At 36.6% G+C, this 18510-nt stretch overlaps 1 protein-coding gene across 2 annotated transcripts in view; it reads left to right on the plus strand.

The window, feature by feature from the left end:
* The first annotated feature begins 397 nt into the window (after positions 1 to 397).
* LOC149085721 (ATP-dependent DNA/RNA helicase DHX36-like) overlaps positions 398 to 18510 on the plus strand; it is a 105291-nt gene continuing 87178 nt past the window's right edge. The window contains exons 1-5 of one of the 2 annotated variants that reach the window (XM_089232110.1): positions 398 to 583; positions 9996 to 10189; positions 12333 to 12428; positions 12696 to 12797; positions 17508 to 17783. In XM_089232110.1, coding sequence (XP_089088236.1) covers positions 547 to 583; positions 9996 to 10189; positions 12333 to 12428; positions 12696 to 12797; positions 17508 to 17783 — 705 coding nt within the window. In that variant the 5' untranslated portion in view covers positions 398 to 546. The remainder of the gene's footprint in view (positions 584 to 9995; positions 10190 to 12332; positions 12429 to 12695; positions 12798 to 17507; positions 17784 to 18510) is intronic. The other variant, XM_089232111.1, reaches the window with a different exon arrangement.

Raw genomic sequence — 18510 nt, forward strand, 5'->3', positions numbered from 1 at the left:
GTTTTTATATTCAATGTTCATGTATTTTATATGCATAATAAAGCACCCAACATCACCCAGCCCCCTCATCCGGGCAATGGCTAAAATTGACAATGGTCGATAGAGCCTGGGCGGTGCACGAAATGAAATGAATGGTTTAGAAGTAGTACTATTCGGTAATTTTCCGTTTTTATTTTCAATAATAGATAGCAGCACCAGTCCTATTTTTTTTTTCCGTTTGTGATTCATTAATGAAGTTCTCAAATTACTAAATAGGTGGCAACAAAAGCCATCATGGACTTCGAATTGTTTCAGTACATAGCTGACCATATATTTCAAATATTTGGGGTTACTTTTTGGCTACTTTTTGGGGATTGTTTTGGCTGGAAATTTTTCTAAGGATCTGGCAACTCTTGTATGTTTACTTTCGGTTTCAGTCATTCGCAAATTCGCTCCCAGACATCACGTTCCAATTGCTGTATATTGAACTATAGTTCGCCCGTGTTGCACTTGTTCAGTATTTTCGTGGTTGAAGTCGCTCGAAATTCCGGATGCAACCCGCGTTTAATGACATCATTTGGTTTTTTGAATTGCACTTTCAAAAGTAAGTTGTTATTCATTCCTTTTTTTGAGTTTCTTAATTCGTATGACATTCGAAATTTGCGACGCCCACAAGCGGTAAAACCATAAAATCCGCCTCTGCCTAGAGCGACCAAATTAGTGACTTAGGGAGTTTGTAAACATGCTGAGTGAGCACAAGTATCACCTAGAAAGTGATGAAACAGGTTAATGTGTGACCAAAACAGTGTGCGAGCATGTGAGTGACATAGAATGTGTGAATGACCGAGAGCATGGCCAGGTCAGCGTTTGCAAGCATGTGAGCTATGAAAAGAGTATCCAAGAGAGCGAAGGAACATGTTGATGTGTGACCAAACGAGTGGCCTAGAGAGTGTGCAAACAAAAAGCGTGACTTCGAGAGTTTGCAAGCAATGTGAGTGGCCTCGAGGGTGTGCAAGTATGTGAATGACCGTAAGCGTGACTAGGTCAGTGAGTGACCTAAAGAGTTTGCAAGTACGTGAAGGATCAGAGAAAGTGACCTAAAGAGCTGGGGACAAAATCCATGAGCGATCAAAATAGTGACCTAGAGAGTTTGCAAGCATATGAATTTCCAGAAGTGTAGGGTAGGGAGCAGGGTTTAAGCTAGATTTTAAAAAATTCCTGTAGCAAAAAAAGCAAAAATTGGAAAAAAAGCTTTAGCAAAATACACTCGTGCTAACATTGGCTTAATGCTTGTCAGTAGTGATGAATGTTAAGCTTTGCCATAGGGGGTACCCCCCCCCCCAGGACAACATAATCGTAGTGCAATAAAAAAATTTAATTTTAAGTGAAAGTTCATTAAATACAATATCTCGTTGGCACTGGAATCTACAAGGTTCAGGCCGCATAACCCCTGAAGCAACTTTCCGAGGTTGCTGAGTCCCTTAATAATTCATGGATATTCAATGCAATCCCAACCTGCATACACTCTTTTGGGCCATACAGACATCTAGCAACCCTACATCCCCCTCCCTATTGCTGTTTTGTTCTCATCAGAGTTCTCGCAGCACCTATGATGAAACATTCTTTCCGACACAAGTTCCGTGAGCTCGACCATGCACTATGGAAATAAAGTCTGGATCCGGACCTGTAGCGCTGAACCACTCAAAAACCTTTTTTTAAAGCACCGCGTGGGACGGTTTTGCTGGGAAACAGGTTTTTTTCCGCATTTGGGCATCAAGTAGAGCTGTGGATTTAGAGACTGCCTTCCGCGCACAGACAAAACAGATGTTGTTTGTCTTCTCTCGAACTCTCTCACATGGGTATACAAATTCATTGTTATAGTAAAGATCGATGCAATTTTAACAAATAATAATAGTAATGAAAAAAAGTAAAACACCAGAAGAAACTCAAAGGCCTGATTTTTGTTTTTTTTAACTGATTTTAGTAGTATTTAGAGTGTCTCCCATAGCTTCGTAGTTTATTATAGACAGTCTGTAGTAGTTGGCTGCTCTGAAAATGCTAAAATGTGTTAATGATTGATGGATGAATGCCTACCCATTTTGTACCTCCTGCACGCATTTTTTGCGAAAGTGGCTACTACTTCTTTTGCATTCTAAGGTTTTCTTTAGCATTTTCCAAAAAATGTGACCGTATCTTAAACCCTGGTAGAGAGCAAGTGCGAGAGTGATCTGGAGAGTTTTCGAGCATGTGAGTGATCTAAGGAGCAGATGAACAGGTCATTGAGTGACGAGAAGCTCATGAAAAATGCTCACAAATTCAATGCTCATGCTTCTACTTGATCTTTTTGCAGCATTTTCTTCTTTTTTTATTAATATAGTCCATTCTTTAGCCCTATATTTGCTTTATTATAAGTGTTAAAAAATTTCATGCATCGAAAAATTCATGTTGAGAAAAAAACTGTGTTTAAAAATTGTGAAGCGTTAAGTTCTTATTGAATTACTTTTTCTTCAAACCTAGAACTGTTAAGAAAAATTTAAAAATACTCAAATGTTTAAAAATGTGAGCATTTGAAACATGTGTTCACATTGTTGTCATGTTCTCTTAAATTTTTTGGTCTTTTTAATTTTTCTGAGACATGCAATGAAACTTGTGCACGCCCGATTTAATTTTGTTTTCCCAAGTTCGGTCATTTGGCAGATGGCAATAAAGAAACACGATATTTTCCACTTGAACATTTATTACAGCTTATTTAAGTTACATCAACAATTTCAATTTTCTTTCTATAATCAAACTAAATAACACAATGCTGTAATTTTAGAGTTTAGCTTTAATAAAATATCCCGAGTTTGTCACAGTAAATTAGACTGATTTCACCCAATGGCCATCAATCCGACTAGAACATATCAAAGTTTGTTCCCACTCTGGAACCACCTTTCTGTGGCATCACAATCACATCAAACGTCTAGGAAGTCCATGCTGATCCGCATCACCTTTTCATGGACAGCATAGGAAGAACAAGAATTTTCAGGAAAAGGAGGTGTTGTCGAATCTATCCAACATTAGTTCCAGAAACCAGTGAACAGAAGACTATTAGAAGTTACGATCAAGTCATGATCACATTGAAGGCATCGAAGTGATTATTGGCGAGGAAATCTGTTTGTTCATCGCAGCAAGAGTTTTGAGACATCCACCAAGGTGATATTTACTGCATTCAATCCATTTCAATGTCCAAGCAATCGGGAAGTGCTTTCATTCAGATCATAACTAGAAACAAGCATAGGAGCAAGTGGAGAAGTATTGTATGTTACATCACAAAACTAGTATTTAAAGGGAAATTCACAGGAGCCCATCAGTCAAGATCTCAAAGATCAGTTTAATTTACATGCGCACACATAATATTGAAAGATCATGACAATCAGAACCAGGCGCGGATCCAGGGTGATGTGTTGGGAGGGGGGGCGATTTTTTTACAATGAAGATGTCGATCGGTGAGACCCAACCTAGTGTCCGCAGGTGCCAAACGTACTTAAAATAAAAAAATTAATTAAGAATTAAAATTATTTAAAACTTTCAATTAATTTTTATTTAAAAAATTAATTGAACATTAAAATTAATTACGATTACATTTTAATTGAAAATAAAAATTAATTAAAAATTGAAGGCAGTTAAAAATTAAATCTAAATTAAAATTTATATTTATAAAAATTATATTTTTTCAATATGCAGCATACTTATTTAAAAACTTGCTTGCAGCAACTGGTGTTACAATTAATGAATAAGCTGTTTTTGATAATAAATTTGAACGTTTGTGCCGGCTACCCTCGCAAAAAATACCGTACGAAAAAAAAGTTTGAGGTGCAGACTGAATAATGTGTGTTATATTTATAAACATTGTAAGGAATTCTGATGCACATTACCAGTTAAAAATGTTTTTTTATTAACAGTATCATGAGCAATTGTACAAATAAATAAAAAGTTTGCAGATGAAAAGAGAGCAGAATATGAAAAGCGTATGAATGAAGAATTGGTATTTTAAAATGTTCCTAGAATACTACTTCTTCCTCCTTCGCTTGATAAAAATTAAGGCTCACAGTTAACCGGACAAAACAATGTGCACAAATAAAAATTCATCCGAATGTATTCGATAAATACAAATACAAATACAAATACAACGCCACAACAGGCAAAATGCCCAACGAGGTGGCTGATAAAAAGATGCCCATAAAAATATGGTTGTCATATGTTTCAAAAATACAGCAACCCAATTAAAAATGCAATTAACACAAATTACAAACAATATATACACACTTTTCAAATGCTTTTTTCCAGCTTTTCAAGTCAAAGTAGAGAGATACTTTCCGTTTAAATTTAATTGTTTTGATCCCTGTGAAAGTATTAAACGTTTCTCTTTGTGACGTTATGATAACAATTAGGCAAATTAATATGAATAAAATAAGGATCTCGGTCAACCAGAGGAAATGATTTCTAAGCTAACTCGGATACAAGAAACCTCGTTTAAGAGAGACGATCCTGGAACATTTGAAGGAAAAAAATATTATCTAAAGCCCTGACCATGGCCTCCACATCCTAGAGCGGGGCCCCTAGGCTAAAGCCTCTAGTGGGCCCCCAGACCAGACTTTTCACGGGCCCCTTTATAGTTAATTTATAGCTTAAAAAAACAAAAAAAATGATGAGAATCGTCCCCGGCCCTGTCAGCTCCACCCTTGGGAGCATGAACTTTACGCACAACAACAAAGTAGTTATCAAATAAATAGGTAGGCTACTACGCGCACACCGACAGCCCCCTTACCCGTAACGGGTCGCACTGAGCTTGCGAAAAATTCTTGTGACCGCTCAAACTTTAAATGACTTCATGGCTTCAGATAAAAAGCTGAACCTATGCGGCGCCGCTTTTGTCCTCTCATATGTAGGGTCCGTGATAAGGCAGTTTCGGTTTCAGTACAGCACAGGGTAGATGTTTTCCCTGTTCAGATTTTGAATGCTGGTGATGGGATCGGCCAAATGAGCTTTGTTTACATCAGTGATTCCAGGTGAGCCCTCTGTGGTCTGTCTCGTTCGATAGAGAATTCTATCTATTTGCCGGCAGATCCATGTGGGGCCCTCAACTGGCTCTGCTTGTCTCGTACTAATTCATATCAGCTCAGTACTCCCCACTCGGCACTGGACCCGACCAAAGGGACTTTGTTTCCATCCATGGGATGCCTAAGGTGGTCCCTCTTGTTTCGCTCAATACCTTGTTTAGTATTTACTCATGATCTGCTTGGTGTATGCACTGAAAAGGTTCGGAACCGCTGCTGGAAACTCAAGCATCCAAAGCCGAGCTACACTCACTCCAGCAACTTTTCGTGTTCACGTATACGCTTCGAGGACTTGGCGATTGATGTAGAGAACATTAAGCAGTCTTCTTTCAGTTACTCACGTTCTAGACAGTTAATTTTTCTTTCTGTGAACAATTTTATAGCACACCAAACTTGTATCCTTTCTTAAAATGAAAATAAGTACTACACACAATAAAACACCCATTTATGACATGTCTGTATTTACAAATAATACCTTTAACTTCCTCATTTATCACATAATTTTCAAACGAGACGATAAAATTTAAAAAATTACAAATTTCCAGCTTTGTGTACCCGATTTATGAAAATATTTTGCGTCTGAAACCCCTTCAAATAAAGTTGCCCATCCTACTACGTATAGAGTCAGACTTTCAATAATCCCTCCAGTAATCCGGTGTTTTTAGGCCGGTTTTCTCCGAGCATAGAAGAGGAAAACATAGTGCGCACATGTTTATGAGCAGAAGTTTGTTATTTAAATGGACTTTTTCAATCAATCTGCAGTAATTCGGCGATTTCGTTAACCCAGTACACCCTGGTGTGATATGTGCCAGATTAGCGCGAGTCTACTGTACTAATAATCCATATCTTTATTAGTTCTAGAAAAATTGAATTCCATCAGCCTTTTTTTTTTTGCTGGTAACTTTTCAGTTTTTCCCCTCAATTTTTTTTTTGCAACACTGATTTTAACCATCCTCATGCCCCGTTACTGAAGACAATGTCCTATTTACAGAACTAAATGGGCTATAGCCCAGGGCGGGCAAGTTCAGAAGGTCGGCAAATTTGAGGATTGAGTGGCCAAGAAAATTAGCAAAATGGGAGAAGGGCGGTGAAATTTTTATAACCTTCAAATAAACCCACCTCTTCCCAGACAGCAAGTGACCGTGTCAGTGAGTGACCTAGAGAGTTTGCAAGCACGTGAATGAGCAAAAGCGTGACTTAGAGCGGGAGTAATGAATGATCAAATGAGTGACATAAAGAGTGAGGGACCAGTTCAGTGAGTGGCCTAGAGTCAGCCGTCAGAAGCGTATACTGGGCCCTCGGAAAAAGTAATTTTTCTGAGCCCCCTACCTGGCGAGACACGTTTACTTTTAAAATTTTAAACCAGAGGCCCCTCTGCATTTGAGGCCCCCGCGGGCGGGGGCAATGGTAAATCTTGCTTATTCGAATAGGACGTCAAGATAAAATATGAAAATGTTTTTAAATATGAAAATATAGCATTGAAAAGTCAAACAAGTATAGACTGTTTTCGATAACAAGAAATAATTGACGCATATTTCAATAAAATATGTGGGTACTAATTTGTCTGCATAATTAAGAAAAATTTAAGAGTAAAAAAACTTCCTAATGAAATTCTAATATTGCGCGATTTAAAATAATAAATTTCTTATTCAATTTTGTGCAGACTATATGGTTGTCAAAAACCTATTCAACAACAGTTTTTCGCCACAGATACGTTAAATAGCAAAAGCTTACTTTCATGCAAATTGGAATGATTTTCATTAATATTTAATTATGATTATCAAGTGCACAATATTAATTTTCAGATTTTTTGGCTGAAAAGATGGTGGTTAAATTTAATTCCCGCAGAACATCCGACACCACACAATCAATTTTATATAGTGGGTTCCACTTATAACGTTCCTCAAGGCCGAAACATGGGAAGAGGAGGTAGGTTTGGTGCCCCGGGCGCTGGACCGGAGGGGGGGGGCGTGAATTTCAACCTTTTACCTGCCCTTTAACATTACAAGGGACACCAAGATGCTGACCAAGCATCTGGTTGCGGCACTGCTCTTAGAACCTTTTCCCACTTAGTGCGATTCATTTTCGTGGTTCCATCTTCAACTAATGCTCAGACCATAGAGACGTTGCAAGCGGAAAAACGCTTTGAATAATAAAAATGCTTTGAATAATAAAAACGCTTTGAATAATAAAAACGCTTTAATATTTCCCGTTTAAAGCGTTTTTCCGCTTAAAACGATTTTATGGTGGTTTTTGGAAAAGCATTATACGCGCGATCCACTTTTAATGTTTAATCCAGGTACTTATTTCAAATTACAAAGGCTTTAATTATTAGATGGGGCCGAGGCCTATATTTTCATAGATATTATAGAGAAGCTATATGTGTTCAAATGCTCACCTTCTGGCGCAGGGCTTTTGAGCTACGTTTTCGAGGAGGGGGGGGGGCTTTGCTGAGATTTTTCATACTTTTAGGCCCCACTATAGGGAATTTGTAGAGTGAAAATCAAAAAATGATAAGAATCGTCCTGAGCCCTGTTAGCCTCACCCTGTGGGGGAACCCCCCGTTAATGTCATCATCAGTGAATCCGTAAGCGAATGCAGCTTCATTCTCTGGGAAAACCCCAGATGTGCTACAAAAAGTAATAGAATTAATTTTCTTAACATCCATTTATTTTAAAATTTTGAAATTTTTGCTTACTGAAAACAGTTTTTTTCGAAGACATGGCCATTTTTTGATCCACGTCAAGCTTGCGGGTTTCAGGACTGAATTTTAAAAAAAAGAGATAACAAAGGCTAGAAAACGATGATTCATCTTATTGGATGGCTTGTGCTTTATTGCGCGTTACCATGAAAACTGAAGGGTGTACATTTTTTTGCCTCTCTACCCGAGCCCTTAGGCGCTAGGGGGTATGTTGCAGCGAAAAGGCAGCGTGACAGCCGAATCGCATGGAATCCCTGTAGAATTTTGGTGGGAATACAATTGACCCTCCTCCGGCTATGACTTCTTTATTTTTTCGACCTTACCAGCAGAAGAAATCTCAAGGTGGAACTTGGGAAACAAATTTTAGGGAAAGGAACTTTGAGAAAAAAAGGAAATTAATTAAAAAAATTAAGGATTAATAAAGAATAAAAGTGAGGTAACTGGAGTTATGTTTGCTTGAAGGCTCTTGGGGGGGCGATCGCCCCCATCCCCCCACCCCTGGATCCGCCACTGATCAGAACCTGACAGCGTGGATTGGCCTCGATTACTGGCACGCTATCATCCCGACTGATGCAGGAGAGCATGCCAAAGGGCACATTTTTACAGAAAAATGACTAGATTTAGACTTCTCTGCTGGGGAGGTTATGGATATTACAATTGAACGAGCAACATTAGTAGACCCAAAATTGCAAAAGGAACCACGGCTATACACGTTTCGGAACTACGAAATAAAGAAAAATTTTTAATATTTTCTTTATTTCTGCTACAGATGAAGAAACTTTATATAGTTCCAAAACGCATATAGCCATGGTTTCTTTTACAATTTCAAGTCTACTAACATCGCTTGTTCAATTGTATTATCTAACCCAAAAGGTAATTCATTTCTAGTCTATGAATATGTTACACTTGCAGCTTTGTCCACTCAAGACACAGAAAACTGTTGATTAATTAACGATACACTCAAATTTGTTTTTTATATTGTGATGCAATCCAGTGTATAAGTTTTATATTTAGTAGTGCTGCATGCAAACAGGAAAATAATATCATTTGTAGACATTATTTATGACGAGACTCGTTCATTTCTTCAACTTTTATGTGTACCAGGTGTACAAGCATGAAATGTGGATTTCAGAAAACAGATGGTGCACCAATGCAGTTTGTGCTATAAAGATTTGACACTGCACCATTTTGTTGTGTCATCAACAAGTGTCAGATGCGCACGAGTGATAAATTGGAAAAGTGTGTGCATCGTGTTGTATTGTTGTGTTCAATATGTCGAAAGTTATACTGAACAAAGAACATTCGCGGACAGCATTAATTTTTTTGTTTTCATTTGAAGAAAACTGCTGCTGGATCATACTGATTACTTCGAGAAGCTTATGGTGAACATGCTCCATCATAAGATATGTGTGAATGATGGTTTCGGTGTTTCAAAAGGGGCGACTTCGATGTTGCAGACAAGGAACATGGAAAACCGCCAAAAAAAAAAAAGAAGATGTGGATTTGGAAGCATTGTTGGATGAAGATGATACTACACAGACACAAAAACAACTCGCAGAGCAATTGGGCCTTAGTCAACAAGCTGTTTCCAATCGCAATGCCCCATGACAATGTGAAATGCTCCTTGACAATGTTCAATGGTCAGTGTTCTATCACATACGGCAAACACGGTTCGCAGCACGTTGGAAGCGCTCAGCTGGCAGTTCTACCCTATGCGGCTTACTCACCAGACTTGGCTCCTTCCGATTACCACTTGTTTGCATTCATGGGTCACACACTTTCTGAGCAGCGCTTTGGTTCGTACAAAGATGTGAAAAAATAGCTCGATGAATAGTTCGCAGCAAAAGGGGAAGATTTTTACTGGCGTGATATTCACAAATTTCAGGAAAGATGGGGGAAATGTATAACAAGCAATGGAGCATACTTTGAATAAAGCACTTTTTATCATTCTTCCAAATTTAACGTGGTTTTTTTTTTTTTAAAAATCCGCATTTCATACTTGTACACCTGGTATAAATATATATATGAAACACTCCCCCGTAAGGCTTGACTGATTTTTTCTCCTGTTACTTCTGCAACCATTCTCAAGGTGGTTGAAAAATAGCACGCTTTTAAAATTCAAACGTAAGTATGCATAACGTGATTGGCTTAAGTACTGAATTAGCTATATTTTTGTCTTTTCTTAACGAGTTGTTACAAATCATCTGTTATTGCAGGTATATTGAATTGTCTAAATGAGAAGTGTTCCTCCATCAGTATTCTCATAAAGAGGTTGCATTCTGCTTTGACGACGATGAACCGTGGCAGTCCACATAGGTGGAGTCGGCGAAGGCCGTTCTCGAGAGGAAGAATTAGCAATTATGGTGATGAAAGATACAAAGGAGATAGGGAAATGGGAGAAGGCAGACCGGTCAGTTGTTTTTCTTGCATATGTTTTTTATTAATAAATATCCAAGTATTGCACATTGTAAATAGAACAGGTTTTTTTTTTTTTTATAAATTGGGTTTTTTTTTTTAAATTCTTAATGCAGAAAACAAGTGTAAAGAAATCTCAATATAACAGTAGGCCTACTCTTTAGACTTTGAAAAAATATTGTTGCAGAGGAATTATCGAGTCAAAAGGCAGCGTTATCATCATACATCACCAAATGTATACAGTTGGTAATATTTTGTGTGCATCGACATTGTTAGTTCCACCAGAAAATGTTCTTATAAGCATCTCACAAAAATTATAATTGACTAGCTATAGTACCCAGCGCTGCCCAGGTTTTCTTCATTTATTGAGAGGATTGAAAAAGTGGCAAACTATTGTAAAGCCATGTGCATGTCTGAAACACATTGTTAGGGAACCCACTGTAATCAAAGTAAGCATTCCGAAAGTGGTTGTTGAGGACGAGGAAACATTGTTTTCTAATATTTCTTTTGCCCAGCTCTGACAAACTCCTAACGTAGCTCATCATTTAAGTCAGGTTCCTGTTTGATGTATATGCAAAATTTGATGACGATCGATCTAAAATTGTAGATTTTTATAGAGAACACACACAGACAGAAAATTAATGTTATATATGTATACTAAAATAAAATGCAGTTAGAAGTTGCATCCCTCAAACAATGCTAAAAGTCATAATTAGTTAATAAGGTTCAGTTAGGTATTTTGTCCCTCGAAAATGTTCCTCATTACTCTTTTATGACTTCACACAATTTCACAAACATTTTTGGGCGGGGGGCACATACTGCAAAATACTGATGTTATTAGTCTTTCTCGAAAGAACAAAAGCTCATGAGCATATCTTTGAAAAATATTGATATAGTTATTTATGAAAGGATGACATCACTCTGCTACCATACGAAGGTTTTTTTAACAATTGGCTGTTGCAAAGATGAATTTTTTTGAAAAGAAGAGAAAATTAAATTGCCTTTGTGGGGAATTGAATCCACATACTTTTACTTTCCAGGTGAACGCTCTAGACTACAAAGGCAACGAATCTCCCAATTTTTCCTTGGTGCTCATGTGCACTGAAAGGACGTGGTTTTGATCCCCCGCAAAGGCAGTTGAATTTTCTCTTTCCAAAAAATTCATCTTCGCAACAGCCAGTTGTTAAAAAACCTTTCTAGAATGATTTAGCATAGCAAATGTTGTACAGAGAGGAATTTAACATTAGGCTGAAGGTGATTCCAAACAAGATTTGAAAAGAAAAACATCTTCGTAGAAAGACTTGATACAAAGTTTCATTGTAATAATGCTTCATAGTATTTATCTTGATCAGAAGCATTTTCCTCACTTTTCAACACGTTTACATACTTTTGTGCCATCACTATGCAAATTTTATGTCGGGTCTGCACCTGCAGCAGAAAATCAGTTTTTGAGGTGGAGCTGCACACAGTGTGGTTTATGTGGACAGTGCAAAATTGTATATTCTCGCTCATTGTAGAGGATCCACTGAGAGTCGGTACAACATCAAAGAAACTGGCTCATTCGATATGGACTGTATTTTCTTTCGACACATGTCACTGTCTGATGCAATGATGAGTACTAGCACTCGTTCCACGTGGAACCAGCTGTCTGACCACTCAGACCTCGCTCCATTCAATGCCATTTTAGTTTCTTCTACTCTGTTTCAAGCTGCTATCAGTTTTTGTGTGCTGCTGTGTCTCATAGCACTGCTGGTGTGGACCAGGCATAAAAAATATCTATTTGCTAGAGCTCCATTCCTACTTCATAAAGACACTACCATACAACTTTCTAGATGCCATCCATTATCATATAGTTGAATTGTATGCTCTGTCTTTTTTGGTTCAAGTTTTCAATCATGGAACCAGCTTTCATTACTTGTCAATATGCATTAAAGATAAACTGTATTAGCTAAAGGACAGTTTTATCCCATTTGTTGAAGTTAATTCAACGTGTTCATGAAATTTGGCGGGTAAGGAAAGCTAGTATCCAGCAAGTCATTGCAGTATTTATGCCAGCGATGTGCTCATTTTAAGAAATGCTAGCTGTATTAAGTCAGAATTCTGGTTTCTTTTTTAATGGTATCTAATTATTATTATAGGCACATCGCCATCCACCACATTTACGAGGAAAGGCTATAGGCATGTTTTATGCCAAAAGGGGTAGAGCACAAAAAGACTTTCGTGACGACCAACAGGTAAGTCAGTTTCATATTAGTAGAGTCTGCCTAATATGCAGTATCAATAAAAGCAAAGTACTGTATCCCCCCGCATTAGCCGGCATGCCGGGAAACAGCGAGGGAGACCAGCATGCTGAGAATACCCATATTTTACAGCATGCTGGGAAGCAGTGAGAGACCAGCCACATGTTGAAAATACCATTATTTTACGGCATGCCGGGAAATTCGAGTCGGAGAATCCAGAAATGTTTTTAAATATTTGACACCTAATTGTCATTATGATAGGCACTCCGCCATCCACCTTATTTACGAGGAAGGGATATCGGCATGTTCTATGCTAAAGCTAAAAAGAATAGAGCAAAAAAATATTTTCAGGAAGATAAAGAGGTAAGTCAATTTCATTGCAATAGAATCTCCCTAGTATGCAATATAATTTTGTACAAAGTACTGTATTCCAGGGCTGGACAAATCAAAAAACAAATTGGGTGCCAGCCAGATTTTTCAGGAGTCATTTTTCTCCCGGGGTAAAATGGTCCAAAATCAATTTTTTCATCCGACTTTTCAAGATTTTGTTGAACTTTTTTCCCTGACAGTAGACACACTGATATAAATTCAGAAAATTTTGTGTTGTCCTGAGGTGCCAATTTAATCACACATAAAAAGTTTTAGATACCAATTCAACTTCTTCAGTCGATATGACGAACTTGCTCCAGGGCTATAACTATATACTTGCGCCTCCTTAATATCTGAGCTCTAACAATCGATTAAGTAGGTTTATTTGAACCTTTTGTCTGTTCTCTGCATTTGCAATCCTTGGGATTTTACGAACCACAATCGAGATGGTTCAAATTTCAGTTTTGCTACAGCATATCATTGATGCAGAATGAAGAGGTAATGGTTGCAGTGAGAATGGATTATTCATATTCTGCCATTGATATCTGCAAGACAGCACTTTGCAGATGGAAATTTTCTTAATCTGTACACAAAATGTACATTTCGTCCCAGCTTACTACCTTTGTTTTCAACCGATCGCAACTCCAGTCTATCATCATGGGCGATTCACTACTGGGTGAGTTGTGTTGGAAGTGTGTCTGTGTTCCCATACCAAATAGCAATATTGGTTGTGCTGTCTCGGGGAATTTTCCTCTTTCAAAGGGTTGTGGATAAATGAAATAACTTACCCTCAGGGGGGTCATGAATTCTAACTCAGTTGACACGTTTAAAAAGAAATACAATAAACATATTGGGATAAATTGAGAAGCTATCCATACTTAGATAAGACAATCATACATTTTCTTTTTATGGACAGTGCATTATATTGTATCATAATTATTGGTTTTTTTATTGCTCTTATTGGGTTGCTGTATTTTTGATTTAGTTTAGGGCTGGACAAATCAGGCACCGGGTCGCCATGGGGATTATAAAATTGGTATTGACACCTAAAATTTTCTTTGTGTAGTTACTAAATTGCCGGCTGTGAGCAGTACACAAAATTTTGGAATTTATAGCAGCATATCTACCAACATGAAAGACAGTACCTATGCCCTAAAAAGTAACAAAAAACATTATACGAAGTTTTTTAACAGCTGGCTGTTGCGAAGATATATTTTGGAAAGAGAAAAAGTCCAACTGCCCTTGCGGAGAATCAAACCCACGTCCCTTCACTTTCCGGGTAAACACACTAGACTACAAAGGCAGCAAACATCTCAATATTTCCTTGGAGCTGGTGTGCACTGAATGGGACTGTACATGAATGGTCAGACCTAACTCAGGCAAAAGTTCACACTGCCACCAGATGGTGACTTATCCGAGGATGATGTCACTCTCCTCTATCCATATGAAGGTTTTTAACAGCTGTTAAAAATTTTCATATGCATAGCAGAGAGTGACATCATCCCCGAAAAAAGCATTATTTTGGACTTTTTTCTATGGGTAAAACTTTTTTTGATGCCTAGATTTTTTGCGATTTGTCCAGCGCTGGTTTAGTTACTTTTGTCATCCATATTTTTTAGGGGCATCTTTTTTTCGGCCACCTCATTGAGCAATTTGCTTGTTGTGGTCTTCATATTTGTGTTTGCTTAGCAGTCTGAGTGCATATTTAGTGTTGTGTGTGCAAACTGTCATCTATATCTCAAATTGTAAGGGAAAAAACTGGCTTAATATCATTTCTATTCTACAAGCAAATTTCCCATGTGTTAGTGGACGCCATCTATATGTAAATTTTTAAGTTTTTTCTTCCTTAACCAAAATCCCATTGCTTAACCCTTCTGGTACCACATTATGATAAAGTGAAATAATTATCATGAAAAGTTTTTGTCATTTTAGCAGGGTTGTTTGGTTTAAACCATGGTTTAAACCTTGGTTTTAACCAAGTGGTTTTTTTCAAAAAATCAAATAAAAGTTGCCTAAATATAATTTTTTTCCTTGAAAAATATCATATTGGTTCATTATTAGCTAAAATGTTTAATTTTTACCACATTTTATATCCTTGGGGTACATTCTGATGGTATACCGTTAAATGACATAAGATTTTATAAGTGGTTTTTTTCAAAAAGTCTCATAAAAGTGGCCAGAATATATATATATTTTTCATATGAAGTATCTTAGTTATTTAAAGTTATACATAAAAGCCAAAATTTCTCATTCTTACAACATTTTCTAACCTTTGGCTACATTCTGATGCTGTATCTTTAGCAAATTCATGAATAAGGATTGCATCACACATCTAAATGTAGTGGTGTATTATCTCACAGGGTTTCTTTTTCCCTTCACAAAGAAACAGCAACAGTAGTGACACCATCATGCTAGGGGCAGGTGGTCCTACAATCCAATAAAAACACCATATGTCCTTAAAGGACAAAGACCAGTGTACTAGTAGTTACATTACCTCACATACATTTTTATTTTCTTTCCCATAAGAAGTAGCACATCTCCTATTTTTTATCTCCCAGTCTTAATATTCTCTCTCAATAGTTGTTTGTTTTTATACTTTCACACTGTTAAGCCCAGTTAATCAAGGTTCTACTGTATAGCAGTAACAGATTTATGAAAAATAATCGGCTATATACAGGGTGATTATAATTTAAGTTTTGATCCCAAAACTATACAATAAGTACTGGTCAGAATGACTTAAAAATTTGCATGGATACTCCTGAAGCAATGGAAGTTTCTTTTGCAAAAGGGAAAAAGTGCAAGTAGTGCAAAATGTGCAAGTAGATGATGCTGTACTTGGCCAGCAGTATAATCTATTTTGTGCAACCACATCATTTCAGCACTTCCACAGCATCAGTGTGTGGATAGAACTTCTATCAAGATGCACATTGTAATACCAACAAAGCAGCTGCTGAAGACCCATTTTGACAGGATGCACCTTAACCCTTGCAACTTCTGGCTGTGGGTGTAGCTCAAAATGTTATAAACAGGGGTCAGATTGCAAACTTTGGTGTATTGCAATCTCCAGCACATTCCCTATATGTTAGAAGTTCCTCAGGAATATTAACCGGGGGGGGGGGGCGCATTTGGTTCAATAACACTGAATTGCAAGCACATCCACATTATGACCATGGCATATTCCGATTCTGTTGTTGAACAACAATTTTTGTGCTTTCAACCTCAGGTTGGATAACATATTTAACATTTCTTAAGTAAGTTGTAGTTATTTGTTCAATTACTTCGTTTTTGGTGATGTTTCCATGAATTATGAAATCATGCAATACTATAATTAAGGTATCATTTTGCCATGACTGGCTATCGTTTCCATTCTGCGAGCAAATTTCCCACATGTTGGATGATGTCATTAATTTTACATTTTTAAGTATTTTTTCCCCTTAACCAAATAAAATTGAATTTTTTCAGGAATATTCATGTCAATTTTCAAGTCATTCTGACAATCGTTCTTTTTTTTACAGTGTTTTGAAATCAGAACCTTAGTTATAATCACCCTGTATATCGTAAATCATTGCTAATTAATCTGCATTATTTATGCTTCATTAAATACATTATATTCACCTAATTTTTATTAGTTTTTGCAAAATAGCTTCCTAATTAAGCATACTGAAAGTAAATGGAGAAAAACCTTTATATACTATATGATTAATAATAACATTGAAAGAATTTTCAAACACACAGTAATCCATTGAGTTAAGTAAAAAATAATGAAATTGCAAAAGTTGGTTTTTGTTACAATGTAAGAAATATTTATTGATTAATTAGCATGGGAATAGTATTAATTACATTAATAACCATTTTATTTTAGTTAATTATTAGAAGTTTGGATGATTTTTCAGAAATTTCATTGTTTTTAATGTTAATACTATTTAAAACAAAAAAAAAACGGTTTAAACCAAAAAAACCCGGTTTTTTGGTTTTTTTACTAACCCTGCATTTTAGTTTTAATTAAGACCTAAAAAATAATTGTAATTTAATGTGCCTGATGATTTCAATAATCTGGTATCCAAAGGTTTTGTCAGCACTATACTCTTACAATAAAAATAAAAAATACCAATTGTGAAATATGTTTAACGTGGTAAATAGTATGAATATTATTTTACCACGTAGAAAGCCATAATTTGTTATTTACATTTGTTAGGGAACATTTTGTAAAAGCTGTGTTTTACTGCATTACACTGCAATTTTGAGCAAAATATTTGCTCAAATATTTGACAGTTTAGGTCAATTTAACCCAGTCCACAGTTCTAGGTATACCGAAGATGCTGCAGCTCTAATACAAATACAAAAACAATACCAAAAACAAGCAAAATGCTCAACCCTCTAGTGTTAAGTACTGTCAGTACTGAAAGGGTTAAGAAGTATTTGTGCAAATGTTCAAGTCATTTCAACAAGTGGTTCTCATTTTAAAGCTTTTTGAAATTGTGAGTTACAATCAGCCTGTACTTGTTGTTTCGGCTGTGATTTCCAGCACAAATTGCTGACAAACTCTGAAGTATCACTGCATGTCTTGCAGATTATTTTTCGATAGAATGAAGGCTTTTATAATTTTTTTTTTAAATTTTTGTTAAGGAGTCATTTTATTGCATGAAACTTTCATGGATTATGTTCCTTATTTTAATATTAATACTCATTATATTTTTCATGAAGAGGTTAGTGGTCAATTTGACTAACCGTGAAGAACTAGAGGTTGTGCGCCTACTTGAAACTGTGAGGACCAAGAAATATCCAGTCTCTGGTAGATCTCGTGATTGGAAAGATGTGGAGGGTATCAAGCTGTTCCCAACGTATGTTAAGGTTCCTCTAGAAAGGAATCCTGTTATCGATGAGCAACTGTATTGCGAATTGGCAGAGCGGACAAAAACTGAGAAGTATTTGAATATGCTAAAATCTAGAAAGACTCTGCCAGCTTTCAAGAAGAGAGAGGTAATTCCTTTTTTTTTTTTTTTTGTTTAGATTTATTATTACATAAATGCTTTGCCTGATAATAAAACTATTAAAAACAAAACCAGTGATAAAGGTGAGTAGCAAGAAAATGCAAAATATCTACACAGAAGTTTGTGTTCTGACTTACATGGATATATTTTAGTCTGAGTGACTACTACTTTACTGCACACCAACTCTGGTCATATCGCCATACTACAATTCACTACCAATTGAGTTGAGTTGAAAATCTCTCTCCAGAGAAGTTCTCATCTTGAACTGAGGGGATTTCTGGCAAGAGCATATTGAGGCACCATTGGTCAATCTTAGGTTCGGTAGGGAAAGAACTTATCTACGTCCTTCCCCGGGATCAAACCTGCTGACTTCATGGTGATAGATAAGCATCTTACCATTGCACCACTTGATCTCCCTTTTTATGAATGACAAGGATTTGGAGATTTTTGTCAATCAACTCAAGTAGAATTTCTGATCAACATGATACTGGTGTATTTTTTCTTGTGAATACAACATCTATAATAGTGTCTGAAACATCAGGATTTTAATGTTTTCTTGTTACATATTTGCCTTTATCTGTGGTTCTTCGTCTTTACATTGTTGTTTTCACATTTATTGATACTTTTTTCTTGTGGCATTGAAATTCTTTGGAGCTTAATGGGAAAATTTCACAGTTGTACATTTACTATAACCTTTTTCCCAATTTTAAATGAAA

The sequence above is a fragment of the Pholcus phalangioides genome, unplaced genomic scaffold, assembly GCF_987345545.1.
Source record: "Pholcus phalangioides strain wild (caught in Gottingen) unplaced genomic scaffold, Ppha-v1.0 ptg000005l_1, whole genome shotgun sequence".
NCBI lineage: Eukaryota > Metazoa > Arthropoda > Arachnida > Araneae > Pholcidae > Pholcus > Pholcus phalangioides.